We start from the raw sequence: 19,128 nt of genomic DNA on the forward strand, positions 1-19,128 counted from the left end.
TTGCCATTGAAAATAGTTTAAAAGTGAAAACAAACCATGCTCACGCAATAACATCAGTCGATTACAAAGGAAGACGCGGTCAAGTTACAGCAGCGAGGCAAGAAGGAGAGTTGGGTTTTTATCCCTGGCTTTTTATCCCCTGAAGGCGTCAGAACGCGGCCTTTCCCTTCCTCTCCCCACAACAGACACCCTGTGAGGTAGGTGGGACTGTGAGAGCTCTGGAAGAACCGTTCTGGGAGATCAGGACTGTGACTGGCCTCAGGTCACCCTGCTGGCTGCATGTGGAGGCAGGATGGGGCATCAACCCGACTCTTCCAGATTAGAGGGCACCGCTTGTAACTGCTGCCCCACACCGGCTCTCTCCGGGCAGAAGACTTCTCCCACCATATTCTAGCTGAGTTCTCGCTGGGATTCATGTGCTGGCGATTGCATATAAAGCTACCTTTTTCTCTGAGGCGTCCCTTGCTGTTTGCACTGGTCTCCCGACCCTGATGGCTCGCCTCAGCTCTGAGAAGCTAAGCCGGGTCGGCCCTGGTTAGAACCCGGATGGGTGACCCCCCTCCCACATGGAAATCTGGGCGGCCATGAAGAGGCAGGAAATGGCAAACCCCGTCAAGTCACCCCTTGCCCAGAAAAACCTTCGGGGTCACCAGAAGTCGGCTGAGACTGGACCGCACAAGTACACGGACTAGCCTGCAGTTCCCAAAGTTCTCCTCGCAGGGCAATTTGGGACCAATTCGGGTTAGCAAAAGGGGAAAAAATGAGAAGTGTCAACAAAGAATCAAGATGCGCTAAGGGCACTCCGAGGACAGGGTCTCTTCCGCCAAGACGAGAGGGAGGGAGGGAGGCGGAAGTGCTTCCACTCAGAGCATTAAGAAGTCTCTTTCCTCCAGGTGGATTTTTTCGTGTCTGTTGAGGATGGCTCGCTGCGTGAAGCTTTCCCCGCACTGCCGGCACGCGTAGGGCTTCTCCCCCGTGTGGATCCTCTGATGCCGGATCAGGACCTCCCGCTGGTTGAAGCTCTTCCCGCACTCGGGGCACTCGTAGGGCTTCTCCCCCGTGTGGATCTTCTGGTGCCGCACCAGGGAATCCCTCCGGCAGAAGCTCTTCCCGCACTCCGAGCATTCGAAGGGTTTCTTCCCCGTGTGGATCTTCTCGTGCCGGATCAGGCTCTCCCTCTGGCTGAAGCATTTCCCGCACTGGGGGCACTCGTGGGGCTTCTCGCCCGTGTGCGTCCCCCGGTGCCGGATGAACCCTTCCCTCAAGTTGAAGCTTTCCCCGCACTCGGAGCACTGGAACAGTTTCGGCCGGACGTGGATCCGCTGGTGCTTGGCCAGGTAGTTCTTTTTCTGGAAGCGTTTCCCGCAGACGAGGCACTCGTGGAGAGACGCCCCGGTGGGGATCATCTGCCCCGATCTGCAGCGGTACCACCTGCTGGGCTTGGAGTGCAGGAACTTATTCGCCCGGGCGTGCCTGGCGGCTTCCTTCGTTGCCGCGGCTCCCTGCGCGGCTTCGCTCCACCCCATCTTGCCGTCCGAATCGCAGCCGGATTCGTGGATCTCCGTGACCAGGGAAGCCTTCCCTTGCGAGATCTCCAGCGACATGCTGTACAGTTCCTCCGGCTCGCTGCTTCCTGGCGGGGAATATTCCTCTTTGACCTCGCTTGGGTCCTCGTCACCTGCGGGGATGAAGGACAAACCTGTTCTGCTGTGGCCAAAAGCCAGGAGAGAAGACTCGGGACGCCTGACTGACGGACAAACTGACGGTCAATGATTTTGTGTGCCAGAGATCATAATGAACATTAAGGGGATAAGAGACTATGTTAATATAGGCCAGGGGTGGCCAAACTGTGGCTCTCCAGAGGTCTATAGACTACAATGCCCATGAGCCCCTGCTAGCATGGGAATTGTAGTCTACAGACCTCTGGAGAGCCACAGTTTGGCCACTGCCTTCGCATGTTTGATGGATCTATTAACTTCCATGGGATAAAAGCATTTCAGTGTATGCTTTCCCACATTTGACTGCTATGATGTGCTTGATGCTGAAATGATAAAATCTGCAGTGTGCAGGATTCCAAAGGATATGAAGACTATCTCACAGAGGGGCATAGAGAGAGATGTACGTTTAGCAACTTTTCAAATAGTCTCCTCTTAGGCCCTGATTGGCTCATTTGGAGATCCCCAGTTCCTTTGAGGTTTCCTCCCTGCTTGCCTCCTGAACAGCGGTTGAATAGACTGCAGGCAACAGTCAGTTGAACTGTTAGGACTCTCTCTCTGCCCTCTCTTCTCTACCAAATAGTTTCTCTCTTTTTTTAATTAAACTATTCTGTGATCTTAGGCAGAAATCCCACAACCACCAGAACATGGAAACCCAGGGGCTACTGAGCAGAGCACTTATTCCACGCTGACAGCAAGATCTCTGGGGTTGGCCATCTACCCCCGTCCCCATCCGGACTCCCCCTTACCAGAGAGACTTCCTGGAAATGCTTCTCCCTCCTCAGAATCCTGGACAAAGACCATTTCTCCTTGTTCCACCTGTGAAACAGTGTCCGGCTTGGGAATCACAAATCCTCCTGCGGGACGGAGAGAGGCACAGGAAATCAGAAAGAGAGTGGCGTTTAGGGAGCAAACTGCTGGTAGCGGTGGGGATATACATGGTGTCCGGCCTAGCCACAGGGTGTGGGGCTCAAATGCTGGCCAACTCAAAAGACAGAGACACAGACCGCAAAATTCCATAGAAAGGGCCTCCTTTTTCTGACAATCAGAAATCTTTCAAAATCTAATATTTTCCTTTCCACTGCTTTGGAGCATACAGAACTGCAGCAAAACACAAGAGCCCCGGAAGGCTCCTTAAATGAACAAGTTCAAGGCTCATCATTGCTGGGGCAAGCGACAGACCCTGACTGAACTGTTCCTTGTTTTCAGCGGCCTGCTGTTCTTAAGGATGAAGGGAAAACCTGAAGAGGGGACTTACCTGCTTCCTTTTTGGGGGGGGGGATACCTACCTAAGGAGCTGAGGTCCTCACAGTTCTCCTGCATGACTTCCCAGTGCATGGTTCCTTGACGGGAGTTCAATATGGCCCAGTCGGCGTTCTCCAGGGACACCGTCATCTCATTCGAACTTGTGGCCTCCTGAAATGGGAAAGCAGAGATGGCCCCCGTCAGCCGAATTTGCGTAGACAAGAAAGGAATTTTCAAGCTGGCGATGGCAAAGTGAACTTAATTGTTGTTTTTTCAAGGATACTAACGAAGTCTTCAACACCCTACCATCTATTTTAAGCCATATAACTTGCGGGGGGGGGGGGGGTTAAGCCATATAACTTTTAAGCCATATATTTTAAGCCATATAACTTGGGTTATATCAAAGGTCCATGAAGGTCATTTATAAGACAGTTACCTTCATGGACCTTTGAAGCAAATTACGAAAACGAGATTTTAGACCTGGGAACTCGTTCTATTGTTTGAATAAAGTTCTTGCTATCGCCAGCTTGAAAATTTCTTTCTTGTCTACTCCTGAAATGGGAAAGCAGCTCCCCCTCAGCCCCCGTGGCGAACGGTTTCCTCGGTCACATCTTGCTCAACTCGGTCTCCATCTGTCTCCCTCAGAGCCAAGTAGGCCGAGGTCGCACCTCAGAGACGCCAAGCGACGGGGCGAAGGTGCTCTGCACCACGGTCGACGTCAGACGGCAATTTTTGCAAGAAAATGTGACAAACACGCCTCGTAGAGCAGGCAAGCTTTTCTCTTTGCTCCTCGGTGGGTTAAACTGCAGTAACAGGTATAGATTCGATCTCACGCGTTCGGACCGAGGTAAATTTTGTTCATAACCGGCTGCTTTTGGTTCCAGTAACTTACTGGGACACTCACTCTGCCTCAGACATACAAGCAGAGAGAAGCACAGGCACGGACTGACTGAAAGATTGGGGGAGCTTGGTCTGTTTAGCCTGGAGAGGAGACGGTAACCATCTTCAAGTATTTAAAAGGGTGCCATGTAGAGGATGGAGCAGAGTTGTTCTCTCTTGCCCCGGAGGGACGGACCAGAACCAACGGGATGAAATTAATTCAAAAGAAATTCCGTCTAAACATCCGGAAGAAGTTCCTGACAGTAAGAGCGGTTCCTCAGTGGAACAGGCTTCCTCAGGAGGTGGTGGGTTCTCCATCTTTGGAGATTTTTAAACAGAGGCTGGAGAGCCATCTGATGGAAAGGCTGATTCTGTGAAGGCTCAAGGGGGTGGCAGGTGACAGTGGATGAGCGATGGGGTTGTGAGTGTCCTGCATTGTGCAGGGGGGTTGGACTAGATGACCCAGGAGGTCCCTTCCACCTCTGTGATTCTATGACAGAGGTTCATTCAACTGACTCTAACCGACGCTAACTGACAAAAACCCCCGCAGAATTCACCCAGCATGCACCACTCTCCCCTCCTGCCAATAGGCAAAGATGCCAAAATTCCAACAGTTTGTGGCTGTGTGTTTAAAAGACTCCAGGAGCTACAAAAACTTATCTTAGACTGGAGAAGACAAAATGGGGTGTAGCAATTGTCCGGGGGAAAAGCGGGTGAGGCCCGGGTTCAGATAGTGCCTGCGGCATGGAACTAATTGGGGGGACTTGGGCCTGTCCGCTCAGGCCACTTCACAGGGCTGTTGTGAGGATAAAACGAGGGACACCCTGAACTGAAAAGGGCAAGATTAAAAAAATAATAAAGCAGAAGGACAGATGAGACCTTGGCGCAATCCACATACCTCTCCCAGCCCACCTTCAGCCAGGGCTTGCTCTTCGGGAGGCAGCACCGAGCTAGCATGACTTGGGGCCATTAATTCGCCGGCTGTGAGGGACCGAAAAGAGGAAGAGATGTCAGAAAAAAAGGTATTTATACCACTTCTTCATTGCCTAGAAGTGTTATTTTTTTATGCCTCACTTTTCACTCCCTGAACGAGTCTCAAAGCAGCTTACAATCACCTTCCCTTTCCTCTCTCCACAACAGACACCCTGTGAGGTAAGTGAGGCTGAGAGAGCCCTGAGAGAACTGCTCTGCAAGAACAGCTCTGAGAGAACTGTGATCGATACCAGGGCGCCTAGCTGGCTGCATGTGGAGGAGTGGGGCATCAAACGCAGTCCTCCAGATAAGACTCCACCGTTCTTAAGTTCAAACAAAATCAGGCAATCCAGGTCAGTCCTGTCAGGGCTCTCAGCCCCACCTACTTCACAGGGTGTCTGTTGTGGGGAAGACGAAAGGGAAGGTGATTGTAAGCCGCTTTGAGACTCCCCTGGGTAGAGAAAAGCGGCATATAAGAACCAATTCTTCTTCTTCAGTGATATCAGGGCTCTCTCAGCCTCACCTCCCTCACAGGGTGTCTGTTGTGGGGAGAGGAAAGGGAAGGCGACTGGAAGCCGCTTGGAGACTCCTTTGGGCAGTGAAAAGCAGCATATAAGAACCAACTCTTCTTCTTTTGAGAGCTGCCCCTGCCGGTGATTTCCCTTCCCAGGGGCCTCCAGCCTGCAGCCTTTCCAGGTCCTGGGGGGGAGGAGGAGGAGGCTGTCCAAAGACTTTTTCCACCCACCCACCCTAGTCTAGCTCCCATTGTATTCCTACATGCAAGGGGCTTGGCCCCTAGTCAACTCAATAAATGTTTACCCAGCAAACAGAGATCCCCATCCACTTTCTCCTTGGCCTCCACGTAGCTCTGCCGTTGAAGACCTCCCTCAGGTTCTGGCCTCACAGCTGCCTCCTCCGAAGGAACCTGAAAGAGCAACAATGATGTAATTTAGTAGAAAAAGGGGGACGGTGACAGATCCCCGTCGTTTTTATTTGCAGCCACTGTGTGGTGCGGTTGTTTTTTATTTTTATTAGCATGTTGGTGTCGTGGTTAAGAGCGGTGACCTGCGTTTGATTCCCTGCTCCTCCACATGCAGCCAGCTGGATGACCTCCCGGTTCCCTCAGAGCTCTCTCAGCCCCACCCACCTCACAGGGTGTCTGTTGTGGGAAGAGGAAAGGGAAGCGATTGTAGGTCACTCCTTTGGGTAATGAAAAGTGGGATATAAAAACTCTCTTATCCAAAAAAATGAACTCGTTTTGTTCGTAGCTAAAGAGAACTTCCAAGTTCCAAGGCAGTCTACCCCCTACCCCTTTCCTGGAAAAGAACAGGGCAAAATTGTTTCCTTAGACCTGCTTTTAATGAAAGGTTGCCTGTCAATCAGGGGCAAAAGGACCTGGAACGAGAGGATCAATCTGCCCCAAGGTACATTTTGCCCTGTAACTGGAGCACCCTGCTGCCCCATTGGGTGACCACATCCACCCCCTACTTTGTGGGTTTCTTTTCCTCTCCTGCACAGAACACAACACTGGCTATTTTGCTCTTGCACTTCCTGCTTCTGCAGACATCTTCAAGACAGGTACTTATCACCCTTTCCCTAAAAAGCTTTTCTTCTTTCCACCCCAATTTCTATGTGCATTTAGCGTGTGGGTAGGTATTTTTGCCCATTTCCCATTTGTACATCGGTCGAGAATTCCAGAATCCCTCCTTTGCTCCTTCTCCTTAAAGCTAATCCCCACAACTAAATTGGAGACTGACTCTTAGGTTGTGAGGATAAATCCGTTCCACATAATATATTCCTGGGAAGGCCCTGGGGGAGGAGCGTGGTCTCATGGCTTAAGTGTCATTCAGCGCTTAACACCCACTCAGGGCAGCTGTCCCGCCCCTAAGTGCCTCCTCCTCCTCCAATGGGCTTGCCCGTCTATCCAGCAGCCAGCCAATCGCTTTCCGTCCCCCACCCCTGACCACCCCCTCCCACTTCCCTCCGAGGCTCGGAGGCTGCAGTGAAAGCTGCCTTTGCCAGTGAGTTCCCTAACGCCTGCCTGTAGCCTTTCCAGGTCCTGGGGGGAGAAGGAGGCCGTCCGCAGAGTTCTTCCACCCCCCCCAATCTAGTACCCCTTGTATTCCTGAATGCAATGGGCTTGACCCCTAGTGTAGGAATAATGTCAGCGTTTCAGTCTTTGGAAGATGGACAAGATACCAATCTGACCCACGTAACATTAAGAGATCTGGAAAAGCCCCCCCTTGACGAATCTACAGCCAAATCCCGATTAAGCCCCAAGATTCATTGTACTCCCATCACATCCCCCGGCAGTGCAACCTTTCCAACTTTACCTGCCATTCCCAGTCCTTGGCCTCGTGAGGACTCATCAGGAACTCGGCGTCAGGAACGGTTGGGGCATCAGTCTCGACGTCCCGCACTCTGATCCTGCTTTGGATTTCCTGGGGCAGGATGGCCAGGAACTGCTCCAGGATCAGCAGCTCCAGGATCTGCTCCTTCGAGTGCCGCTCCGGCCTCAGCCACCGGTGGCAGAGCTCCCGCAGCTGGCCGTAAATCCGCCGCGGGTCTTCCACCTCCTGGTAGCGGAACTGCCGGAAATGCCGGCGCAGGGCTTCCGTGCGGTTGGTTTCCCGGCGCAAGATGGCCGCCTTCACTTTCCCATAATCCTCCCTGTCTCTGGCCTCCAGGTTTCTAAAGGCCTGCTGGGCCTCCCCGCTCAGCGCTGGCAGGAGCCGGGCGACCCACTCTTTCCTGGGCCACTGGCAGGCCTCGGCCACTTGCTCAAAGGAGGCCAGGAAGGCCTTGGCGTCTTCCCAAGGCCCAAGTTTGATCAGCTGCGGACTTCCCCATCCTAAACAATGGGAATCCAGAGCTGTTAAGAACTCCTGACACTGGGCAACCCGTTGCTGTGCCCATCCATCCTCCGGCTGCCGTTCTCCTTTTTGAGCGCCCGCCTGCCCCGGAAGTTCCTTCAAGCCCATCTCCGTGACCAGACGGGAAATGTCCCCCGTGATTTCGACCCTCTCCTCCTCCATTTTGGACCCTGACGCCTTCCGTTCCGGCTGACAAGGGGCCAACCTGCCCAAACGTCGTCCAAACCCTCAAGTAGGCCTCAGTCTGCGGCTCCCGAAAGGCAGGTTCAACATGCCGTTCCTACAGCATCATGTAGGCGGGCGTCTCTCGATGGGTCCTTCGCAGAGGGCATCATCAGACAGTTTTTCTCAACAGCGATGGGGACGGCTTCCTTTCAGAAAAAGAAAGGCGCAGAATGTGAGCAGGACTATTTTGTTTTGTGCAGAAATAAAAAGCCAATGGGGAAATTAGCTTATTTCCAAAACATAAACTGCCACTATAAAAACTGATGCAACCCCAAATCTAACTATTTTAATGTAATATATATATACACTAGCACATGACATATTTGCGTGGCAAGGGGGCGGAGTCTGGATGCCTACTCCTGCCTCAAACCCCCTCCTGCCCCCCCATCCTCCTCGGGCGTGGCAGGGAGGCGTGGCCAGCTGACATCGTTTTCGGCCCAATTCCGGGGCTCTTCGAAACCTTGAAAATATTTCAGGAGCTCCTCTGCAGTCAGAAGTTTGAGAAGGGTTGCTCTAAGCTCTCACGAGCCAATTTTCACACCTTCTCCTGTCTTGCTTTTCCATTCGCTGACTTTTGAATAAAACTTTATCGGTCTTAAAAGTGCCGCTGGAGTCCTGTCCTTCAGAGATTTGTCTAATCCCCTCTTAAAAGCCATCTGTGCCAGTGGCCATCACTACCTCCTCTGGCAGCAAACGCCGCATCTGCGGGTTCAAACTTACTGGACTTTCCCAGCTCCAGGGAAGCATGCCTGGCCTCTACCAGGGCCAGGGCCTTCTCGTTCCTGGCCCCTACCTGGTGGAATGAGCTCCCGGGAGAGCTGCGGGCCCTGCAGGAGCTTTCCGCGTTCTGCAGGGCCTGCAAAATAGAGCACTTCCGCCAAGCCTACGGTTGAAGCCAGGGTAGTGCGGAAGATCAATTCTCTCCCCGCCCCCGGTGTGATGCAGCACCTAGTCCATTTACTATCTTTGACCCCTCTTTCCACTAGAGGCTGGCTAGGGTGTAGGGAGAGCAAGGAATTACCGCCATGTTTGTTCCAGTTTGTGCTATGATTTTGTTGTCCTGTTTTTAATGGAGTTTTATTTGGGGGGGGGGGGTTATGGGACACTGTAACCCGCCACGAGACAGTCTCAGGAGTGGCGGGAAATACATTTAATAATAATAAATATTAAAAAATAATGATCTCTTTGCTAAACATTAAAGTCCCAGACGCTGCATCCTCCCTGTCGACAGATATTCTCACAATCCTATGAATTTCCGAGGAATTCTGTTCTCTACAACAGGGGTAGTCAACCTGTGGTCCTCCAGATGTCCATGGACTACAATTCCCATGAGCCCCTGCCAGCAAACGCTGGCAGGGGCTCCTGGGAATTGTAGTCCATGGACATCTGGAGGACCACAGGTTCTCTACCCCTGCTCTACATTGCTTGAGGATCAAATTGGCAGGGATGCGACACAGGAAGCACGTACGGACTGGGTTTGTGGTTGCTTCGTGGGCCGTCCAGCTCCCAATGGGCCGCAGAGACATTGCCCAACTGTTTAGAGGCGTGGGGCTGAATGAGTGGGGAGTTTGTGCCTCTGCTGCCCGGAGTCGCAGGAAGGGTTTGGGAGCAAACATGAGGACAGGCGGCACTGCCTCCAGAAGCAGCCATTTTGGTCCTGGCTCTGCCACCTGCGGCGGCCATTTTGAGCGGTGGACTCTACCACTCTCCAGATTCCAAAGGTGCCCACGGCGTAGAAAAGTGTGAAGACCCCTGGGTTGCCAATGGGGTGGGCCACACAGGCAGCCCTGATCTCATTGGAGGAGGAGGAGGAAGAAGAAGAACTGCTTTCTTTGTACCCTGCTTTTTACTACCCAAAGTTGCTTACAAATCACCTACCCTACCTCTCCCCACAACAGACAGCTTCTGAGGTAGGGGGAACCGAGAGAGCTCTGCGAGAACTGCGCTGCGAGAACTGTGGGTGGTCCGAAGTCACCCAGCATGTGGAGGAGCGGGGGATCAAACCCGGCTCCTTTTCAGCCACTACAACACGCTGGGTTTAACCACAACGCCGCACAAGGTTGCTATGCAGAGGTAGGGCTGGCCTCTAGCTTTGAACACCCTACAGCAGGGGTAGTCAAACCTGTGGTCCTCCAGATGTCCATGGACTACAATTACCATGAGCCCCTGCCAGCTGGCAGGGGCTCATGGGAATTGTAGTCCATGGACATCTGGAGGACCCACAGGTTGACTACCCCTGCCCTAGAGGGATGCCAGAGGCAGAATAACACAGGGCGCATACTGCACTGAATCGGGACCCAGCCTTTCTTCCTCCCTCCCCTCCCCAAATTACCTGGGGGTCAAAGGAGGCAGCCCTACCCCCAGCCAAACACTGGGGACCACCCTCATCACCTGTTTTTGTAACACCAGGGGCACCGTCCGGGCAGAAAACTTCCAAAAAGGCATGTCTGCCTGCCAACCTCCAGGCGGCACCCGGAGATCTTCCCGAAATCCCTCCAGACCGCCGAGATCAGATCCCCTGGAGCAGGGATCCTCAACCTGTGGCCCTCCAGATGTTCATGGACTACAACTCCCATGAGCCCCTTCCAGCATATGCTGGCAGGGGCTCATGGGAATTGTAGTCCATGGACATCTGGAGGACCACAGGTTGGGGATCCCTGCCCTGGAGAAAGGAGCCATTCCGGGGAGTAAACTCGACCTCGCGCGATTCCCTGCCGCGGTGCCAACTCTTCCTCCGTTCCACCCTCCCTGGGCGGTCTGCGCGTGCCCCCGAGCATGTGCAGAGTGCAATTCAGAAGGGCGTAGGAGTGGGGGAGAAGGCTTGAGCCACCCTGTCCTGCGCCCAGCAACCCGCGGCACTCGAATCAAAGAAATCAAGAGGCCAAAAGCAAAGATCCGGACGGCGGGGGTGGATTGGGGGTGGGGGGTCCTTAATTGACACCACCCCGGAAGAAGGGTCCCCTTTTTCTCCCTTTTGCAACTTTCTTCTCCCCTCCCCGCCTCCCTGCAGCCCAGATCTCCCTCTTGCAAACTCACCCTCCGCCTCGCAGCCATGCAAAGGCACAGATGCCCCAACAAAGCACGAAAGAGCCGGCGAGGAATGGGGGGGGGGGGGAAGAGACCCTCCTCAAATCCCCCCGTCCTTCCAGCTTAACCCTTTGCACGCCTCCGCCAAGGGAGCCCTTTGCAAGCGGCCGGGTTTTCTCCGCCTCGGCCGGGCGATCCGGCTGCAAACCGGGAGGGCGGGCGGGCGGATGGCGGAGGCGGGATGCCTGCAAGGGCCCAAAGAGGCAGGGAGGAGAGTCGCGCACGCCCCCCTATTTCCGGTCCCCTTTTGACACGAGGAAGAAATCAGCCTCGGAGGGAAGCGCTCTCGCCCGCGTTGGGATGAGCCCCAAAGAGGGAGTCAGGTCTGCAGCAGCACCGCACAACTGCGGTGCAAGGACGGGTGCGGGCCCAAGGGCGCTGCTGGAGAGGGGGGTGTGGGTGGGGGGGAGTGTGGGAGGGGTATAATGGCAGAGAGACCACCCGCCACCCCCTCCATTAAAAAAAAGCTCTCGCTTTCCTCCGGGGGATTGCATCTCTGTCTTCGAGAAGTTTGTTGTGGTTCCGGGAGATCTCCAGGCCCCACCTGGAGATTATGCAACAGCGGCTCTAAAGAGCAAATAATGGTGCTTGCCAAAGTGTAAAAAAAGTGGTAAATATCAATTTATAAACTTGTATACAAAAGGTGTAGTATTAAAAAAAATAGCTTGGGCTATTTTTCATACTACACCAGTTGGATCTTTTATTATAAATTTGTATGGGGTGTTTTTTTGTTTGTTTGTTTTGCACTTTTGGAGGCATTATTTGATCTTTAGAGCCACCTTTATGCTTTCTTTACTTTCTGGATTTTTCCATGTACTGTGTTTTGAAGGGGAAGGGCAAATACTAGTCATAGTATAGTGGCTGCATAAAGATCCCGCCCCCCCTTTGAAAAACTCTTAAAGATCCAAGAGAAGGAATTTACTAAGCAGATGGGGGGGGTCCTCTAGGAATCACTTCCTGCTCACTTTATAGCAGGGGTGGCCAAACTGTAGCTGTCCAGATGTCCACAGACTACAGTTCCCATGAGCCCCTGCCCACACATGCAGTTTCAATCCTATTTCATCAACCCTTTGCCCAGGGGTAGTCAAACTGCGGCCCTCCAGATGTCCATGGACTACAATTCCCAGGAGCCCCTGCCAGCAAATGCTGGCAGGGGCTCCTGGGAATTGTAGTCCATGGACATCTGGAGGGCCGCAGTTTGACTACCCCTGCCTTTGCCAGTGGATTTTGTCATTTCACTCAGTGAAATCCAGACGCAGAGTGCATCGACCGTGCATTATTTAGTGTGTGTGAAAGTGCTTTATTTAGTGTGGCACTTTAACTGGAAAACAACACCAAGAGTTGGTTCAACACTGGGTATGATCTCAAGTCCAGCAAAGGGTTAAAAACGTGCGATGGCAGATTCCTAGAGAGGCCGAAAACCCTGAGATTGAACTGGCTGTTTCTGCTCTCTGGCCAGGCAGGTGGGCTTGACGTGGCTTCTTGGGGTCCCACAGCCACCTTGGCGAGAGAGGAGTTTTGTTTGGGAAGGATGAGGGGTAGGACAGTCTGGGGCCTTCCCTTTGGACCGGATGTCTCCTTCAGTGGGAATTTAAACCATCACTCCCCAAACAGAACTCATTTCTTTTCTCTGGAACGGATTCTGTAGTGGTCGAACTCTGCTTCTAAGAGACCTGTCCCCTTCTCCCTCCCCACCCCATGTCAGATTTTGCAAATGTTTAATGACCCTCCACAGGAACTGGACCCCTGTCTAAACCCTCCAGCCCTGTAAGACCAGCTGGCAAGTCAAGGTGATGGATTCAAAACCGGTGTCCACAGAAAGTGAATTTTTAATTGGTCGCTACTCCTGGCTAATAACATCTCCCCAGGAATATTCATACATGCTTCCCAAGCAGGGGTCTCAAAAGGGTCAGGTGATAACCGTTGTTCCTTACTGCAAAATCTAATACATAAATCTGAAATTGTTGTAGGTCTGAAAGGTTTAATCCGTTGATGCTGTGTTTCCGATTGCTGCTTTTTGTGGCTTTAGAGTTTTATGATATCCTAAATACTTTAACAGGGTCGCAAACTGCTTGGCAAACTTTTAGACTGCTCATCATCCGCCGGATCTAGCTAAATATGAATCCAGCCCTACAATCTGAATCCAGTGTGTGCGTTCCAATTAATTTCTTCCACCAAGTGATGCGTGTTCCTTGCCAGGGGGGCTTGTGACGTTTTCTGTCACATACGAGCTTCCTGGTCTCTTGTCATCCAGCGATAACGCTTCCCACATCTAGAGCAGATGTTTCTCCCCTGTACCGACCGTCTGACGTTCCTTCGACCCCTCGCTCCGAAGCTTCATCCGGCATCCGTGAAACTTCTCCCCAATGTCGTTTTCCGGATTGCCTTTGAGGCGGGATCGTCTCAGAATGGGTTGGCCGCTCACCAGACGGCTGCACGGTGGTTTCTCCACAAGGTGGGGGGCTCCCTGGGGAACACGGCCTGATCCGTGGGGACATATTTGACCATCCTGGAGGTACAATAACTTTTTGACCCACATGGTCCTTGCGTCTCCTTCTGCGGATGAACTGTGTTCAAGGAGCCTGATGGTGTCATTTTGATTTGTTGTCGACTCCTCCTCCGGATGTCCTTTCAGCTCAGATTCTTGTTCATGCTTTGCTGCTTCCTCAGGGATTGTGTTTTGGGGAAATTCTTCTGGTTCCTTAGCTTCCTTCTGAGGATTTTCCTTTCCCCCCGTATTGGGCTCCTTGTTGCCTGCAAGAAGACAGATTAATCAGGTGTTTGACCTGGATTTTCACTGGATTTTCATGGAATTCATGAAACTTCCTTATCCTGAGCCAGATCATTGGTCCGTCAAGGTGTCCTCTGACTGGCAGTAGCTCGCCCAAGTTCTCTTCAGATCTCCTCCTGCCTGATCTTTTAATCTGGGGATGTTGGGAACTGGACCCAGGAACCAGCATGATGTGGTGGTTAAGAGCGGCAGCTTCTAATCTGGATAATAGGGTTTCATTCCCACTCCACATGCCAACAGCTTGGGTCACTCACAGTTCTCTCAGAGCTCTCCCAGCCCCACCTATCTCATAAGGTGTCTGTTGTGGGGGGAGGAAGGGAAGGCGATTATAAGTTGCCTTCAGACTCCTTTAGGAAGTGAAAACAGGGATATAAAAACTAACTTTCCTTTTTCTTCTTCCCTATGCAATAACTGTTCGGGTATTTTTATATAAAAATGCCACGTTTTTCTTTTCTTCTCTTTTATTTTTGTGTTTCTTTTGTTAGTTTTCAAACTTTTATGGTTTTATACTAGTCTCACTCCCTTCTGCATATCAAGGGAAACCATTTTTTGAATTGTTTTATTGTTTAATTGTTAAATGTTAACTGTATTGTTTAATTGCAAAACGTTAACTATATCGTTATTGCAATTTTTGTTTATAGAGATTATTGTAAGGGTATGATTTTATGGGGATTTTATGGATATTAGGAATGTTGATAACAGGCAAAACGTAACATTTCTAATTTTCCTCCCCCCCTGTCCTGCGTCTCTGACTACTTCACATGCAACCATGACATTATGTACGTTTTTGCATGGCGTTATGCGCTTTGGCTTCTCTCTCTCAAAACAGACACTCTCAAAATTAGAGTTAAGAAATGAAACAAGAAACCAAGCATTCCTTTCTATCCGAAATACGGGGAGACACGTACCTTGAAGCATTCTCGGAGAAGAGGCCCAGTGAAGGGGTGGCCTCCTGCCCCGGGGCTTCCGTTTGGAGGTGTGGACACTCTGGTGACCGTTAAGGGCTGACTTTTGCTTGAAGGTTTTCCCGCACTTGACGCACGAGTAGGAGCTGTCACCTGCATGGATTCTCAGGGATCTGATAAGGTCTGGAGACAAAGAGGTTTTGTGTCTGCGTTCAGGACGCTGGTGCCTTCTCTTGTTCACGGGTGTGGAGACTCCGTCTTCAGGCCTCTCCCCTGTCCCTGCGAGCTCCTTGCCTTCCTGGCCTTGATGGATTCTCTGGGGTTGGGCCAAGCTGGGCCTGGCTTTGTAGGCCTCAGGCTGCCACCCATCATTGCTTTGGCTATAGCCCGAGAGGGCCTCGCTTTTGTTCTGCTTCCGACACCTGCCACCTGCTTCAAAGACAAGGGAAACACCCTGTCATAGAATCATAGAATCATAGAATCATAGAATCATAGAATCATAGAATCATAGAATCATAGAATCACAGAGTTGGAAGGGGCCATAGAGGCCATCTAGTCCAACCCCCTGCTCAACGCAGGATCAGCCCTAAGCATCCTAAAGCATCCAAGAAAAGTGTGTATCCAACCTTTGCTTGAAGACTGCCAGTGAGGGGGAGCTCACCACCTCCTCAGGCAGCCTATTCCACTGCTGAACTACTCTGACTGTCATAGCTGTTAATTTAGTTGTAAGCCTAGTTTTTCTTCCAAAAGGGACCCCAAGTGGCTTACACCATCCTCCTGTCTCCACTTTATCCTCCCAACAACGACCCTGTGAGGAAGGATAGTCTGAGATGGTATCGCTGGCCCAACGTCACTAGCAGACTTCCATAGCAAAATGGAGATCTGACCCTGTTTCATCCAGATCCTGGCCTCTTTTTCTTCTAATACATTTACACTTCCTGAATCTGTCTCATTCCTTTTGTAACGTCATTTTAAAGAAATCGGTTAATTATGCATTCTAAATGGCAGGCTGTCATTATTTTACTAATGTGGGAAATGCGCTCGATGTATACTCAGAAATGCACTCGATGTAGGTACTTTCCATATTCTAGAAAGTCCTGGTGCCAAATCAGAATGGCCCTCAGCAGTCCTCCCCCCCAAAACCCTTCTTATTTGAAAGACTACCTGGAGAAGTCGCTCCATTCTCAGGGGCCTGGATGGGTCGGGGGTCCTCCAGTTCCGGCTCAGACTTGGGAAGAAGCCAGCCTCCTTCAGATCGGAGCGGAAAATGGGAACAGAAAGGTTATTTGGGCCTGACGTCATCCTATTTTGTAATCTACTTGCAGACTGAGTGAAAAGTTTCTTTCTCAGACTTGCATCCTCCCTCGGACCCCAGGAAGAAAGGTGGACTATGAATGGAAATTAATAGTTTTATCCATAGTTGGTGGAGTTGTCTTGTGGCAAATGATTTTTTTGGAGTCTAGGCTTAAGGAGAAATCTCATGCCTGGGAGAGGGCCTCTTCTACAATGTGGCCTGCTTTGACACAGGCTCTCATGGCCGGAAAACAAAAGGTATACCTTTCACAAAAGACCTCTGAGTGCATTTGGCACCAAATTATTTATTCACTTATCTATTAGATCATTAAAAAGGTAAAGGTATCCCCTGTGCAAGCACCGGGTCATATCTGACCCTTGGGGTGACGCCCTCTAGCATTTTCATGGCAGACTCAATACAGGGTGGTTTGCCAGTGCCTTCCCCAGTCATTACCGTTTACCCCCCAGCAAGCTAGGTACTCATTTTACCGACCTCGGAAGGATGGAAGGCTGAGTCAACCTTGAGCCGGCTGCTGGGATCGAACTCCCAGCCTCATGGGCAGACAGCTTCAGACTGCATGTCTGCTGCCTTACCACTCTGCGCCACAAGAGGCTCTTAATCGGCCCCAAATAAATACTTCTGATCCAGCATGGCTTCTCCTTTGTTCTTCTGTTCTCTCTTTTTGTGGGAGAGGCATCTGGAGCAGGGACTCAGTAGCTGCTCTTACAGCATGCTGCCTCTGCACGTGGAGAGTCCCCCTAAATAGCACCACACAGCTCATTAACCCTTTGACAGGCTTTTCCTTGCACTGGTTTCCCAAATCCCCTTCTTAAAAGGGCAAAGTAGTTGGATTTAGGATTTGTTTGGATTCAGACAGGGCACCTGAAGGAGGATTTAGGAGCAGGAGAAAAGGAAGCTTACCTACAGAGTCCACGTTCTCACCGCCTTCTTCCATCACTTCCCAGTACATCGGACTTGGACCGGTTTCTGGTCCAGTCCCTTCAGGCTCACCCAAAGACACGGTCTCCGCTTTCAAATCTGGGGGAGTCTAAAGCAGCAAAACAAGGAACCTCTGCTCCAATCAGAACTCATGTGAAGTCACCTATAGATTAAGAGGCGTCCCAGGGAGGTGATGGGTTCTCCTTTGGAAGTTTTTAAGCAGAGGCTAGATCGCCATCGGGCAGAGATGCTGCTTCTCTGAATTTAGACTGATTGTGAGTGGGTGGGCAGAAGCAACTGTGTGGGTGATTGGCTCTGGGGGGGCCCTTCTTGCATGCTCAGGGAAATGCCGATCGCCACTTTAGGATCAGGAGACAAATTTCTTCCAGGCCACACTCGTTTTTTTCTTGGGGGGGGGGCGTCATTTGGGCATGAAATTGAAGTCACTCTGGTGGGCAGGTAGTTGTCAGTTTTCTGCATTCTGCAGGGGGTTGGGCTAGATGACCCTGGAGGTCCCTTCCAACTCTTGATTCTAAGAAGCTGAGTTGGTTTTTATACCCCCTTGTCAAATCCTGGCCTCCCTGCTTGAGGAATCTCATGAGGATTTAGGACACATTATTTTTTTTTTTTTAATTCAGCTTATATAGTAATTATTTTAGTTACGTGACTCGTTTGGTCAGGCCCCGTCCCTGCCACTCCAGTTAGCAACCTCTTCCCCAGATGCAAGAATCCAGGCAATCAAATATTCTGTTTTAAAATGTTACCTGCCAGGCCTCAGCTTCTTGACGGCTCCTGAGGAAGTCGTCCACCAGGGCCGCGGCTTGGGTGCAGTTCTCAGCACCGCCGGCCCTGATCCAGCTCTGCAGCTCCGGCGGCAGGATGGCCAGGAATTGCTCCAGGATCAGCAGCTCCAGGATCTGCTCCTTCGAGTGCCTCTCCGGCCTCAGCCACCGGCGGCAGAGCTCCTGCAGCTGGCCGTAAATCCGCCGCGGGTCTTCCACCTCCCGGGAGCGGAACTGCCTGAAGTGCTGGCGCAGGGCTTCCATGCGGTTGGCTTCCCGGCGCAAGATGGCCGCCTTCACTTTCCCATAATCCTCTCTGTCTTTGGTCTCCAGGCTTCCGAAGGCCTCCTGGGCTTCTCCGCTCAGTGCTGGCAGGAGCTGGGCCACCCACTCTTCCCTGGGCCACTGGCAGGCTTGGGCCACTTGCTCGAAGGAGGCCAGGAAGGCCTTGGCGTCCTCCCAGGGTCCAGGGTCCTTCCCCCACCCAGTCTGAGAGGAGTTATATCCCCCCATGAACAAATGCCGTTGTGTTATGCACTGCTGTGTCAACTGAGCTCCTATCTTCTCGGGAGCTTCCTGTTTCAGAAATTTTTCAAAACACTTAATTTCGGCATCCATTTCCCCCCCCGCCTTTCTCCCTGAAGAAGGGACTGGTGGTTTGAAGCCTGTCTGTGGCTACTTGGCGACTAATTGGGCGAATCCTCTTGAATGCTTCATAAATTTCCACTCAAGATTGTTATTATTTTTTTGCCCACGAGCACTCCTGAAGAGCAGAAGAGACAGAACACAAAAACACCTGGACTTTAGAGAACAAATTCTGAGGGGCAACCTCAATTTTGAACCATTTCACTCATTTCAAGAAGTGGTTTTGAAACGTTGTGCAGATTTTGACAGGATGGTCCACGCCTCGGCTTTCCCTCAGCTTCTGCAGCGAAGAGGGGGAGGAACAAAGAAGGGGGAAACAAACTCAACAAGAAACTTACTGAGAAGGACATAAAGGTCGAGCTACGGCGGCTAAAATTTATATTGCAAGAAATATCCAGTGTAGTTAATGAAGTTAAAGGTAGGTAATGTAGTTAAAAAAAACAAGGCCTGAATACTAGGCTGCATTAAAAGTCTTCCAAAGCCAGCTGTACATACAATATTATAAATCCCTCATACAAAGCAGGTGATAAATACCAAATGACCATACAAGTTTTGTCCCCTTAGGCCTTCATCAGTGGTCAGTATGGCACAACATAATTTTCACAAACACATCTGGAAAAGAATTCAGTTTTCAGCCCTAACCAGGTAATGTTAGTTCATATGTTGTGTATAGGGATGCCACCTCCAGGTGGGACCAAGAATCCGGAAGGAAGGAAGGAGAGGGAGGAAAGAAGGAAGGAAGGAAGGAGAGGAAGGAAGGAACGAAGGAAGGAAGG

At 51.4% G+C, this 19,128-nt stretch overlaps 2 protein-coding genes across 3 annotated transcripts; both read right to left on the bottom strand.

The window, feature by feature from the left end:
- Window positions 1-11,181, bottom strand: LOC143833999 (zinc finger protein 202-like). The gene is made up of 7 exons (XM_077330464.1): window positions 10,946-11,181; window positions 7,145-8,055; window positions 5,631-5,736; window positions 4,738-4,820; window positions 3,005-3,131; window positions 2,465-2,572; window positions 1-1,678 (listed from the first exon to the last, which is right to left on the bottom strand). The coding sequence occupies exons 2-7, from the start codon at window positions 7,844-7,846 to the stop codon at window positions 864-866; spliced, it is 1,941 nt and encodes a 646-aa protein (XP_077186579.1). The 5' UTR covers window positions 7,847-8,055; window positions 10,946-11,181; the 3' UTR covers window positions 1-863.
- Window positions 11,182-12,805: 1,624 nt separating this feature from the next.
- LOC143834030 (uncharacterized) lies at window positions 12,806-19,087 on the bottom strand. 2 transcript variants are annotated; one of them, XM_077330543.1, is made up of 5 exons: window positions 17,690-19,087; window positions 16,908-17,034; window positions 15,857-15,940; window positions 14,696-15,121; window positions 12,806-13,750 (listed from the first exon to the last, which is right to left on the bottom strand). In XM_077330543.1, exons 1-5 carry the CDS (start codon window positions 18,323-18,325, stop codon window positions 13,269-13,271), a joined length of 1,755 nt encoding a protein of 584 aa, XP_077186658.1. In that variant the 5' UTR covers window positions 18,326-19,087; the 3' UTR covers window positions 12,806-13,268. The 2 variants fall into 2 exon arrangements, with proteins under 2 accessions (XP_077186658.1, XP_077186657.1); XM_077330542.1 differs by having other exon boundaries at window positions 14,696-15,124; window positions 17,690-19,086.
- Window positions 19,088-19,128: the final 41 nt, after the last annotated feature.

The sequence above is a fragment of the Paroedura picta genome, chromosome 3 (genome assembly GCF_049243985.1).
Source record: "Paroedura picta isolate Pp20150507F chromosome 3, Ppicta_v3.0, whole genome shotgun sequence".
Classification (NCBI taxonomy): Eukaryota; Metazoa; Chordata; class Lepidosauria; order Squamata; family Gekkonidae; genus Paroedura; species Paroedura picta.

Bases quoted from the DNA above. Each gene is read 5' to 3' on its own strand.
- LOC143834030 (XM_077330542.1), bottom strand. From the start codon at position 18,325: ATGGATGCCGAAATTAAGTGTTTTGAAAAATTTCTGAAACAGGAAGCT. The intron at 17,035-17,689 runs GTAACATTTTAA...TTGCTGCTTTAG, and splicing joins AAGAAGCTGAGGCCTGGCAG to ACTCCCCCAGATTTGAAAGC. The intron at 13,751-14,695 runs GTACGTGTCTCC...GTCTTCTTGCAG, and splicing joins TTCTCCGAGAATGCTTCAAG to GCAACAAGGAGCCCAATACG.
- LOC143833999 (XM_077330464.1), bottom strand. From the start codon at position 7,846: ATGGAGGAGGAGAGGGTCGAAATCACGGGGGACATTTCCCGTCTGGTC. The intron at 4,821-5,630 runs GTAAACATTTAT...GGTCCCTCACAG, and splicing joins TGGGGATCTCTGTTTGCTGG to CCGGCGAATTAATGGCCCCA. The intron at 3,132-4,737 runs GTATGTGGATTG...TTCCCATTTCAG, and splicing joins CTGAAGGTGGGCTGGGAGAG to GAGGCCACAAGTTCGAATGA.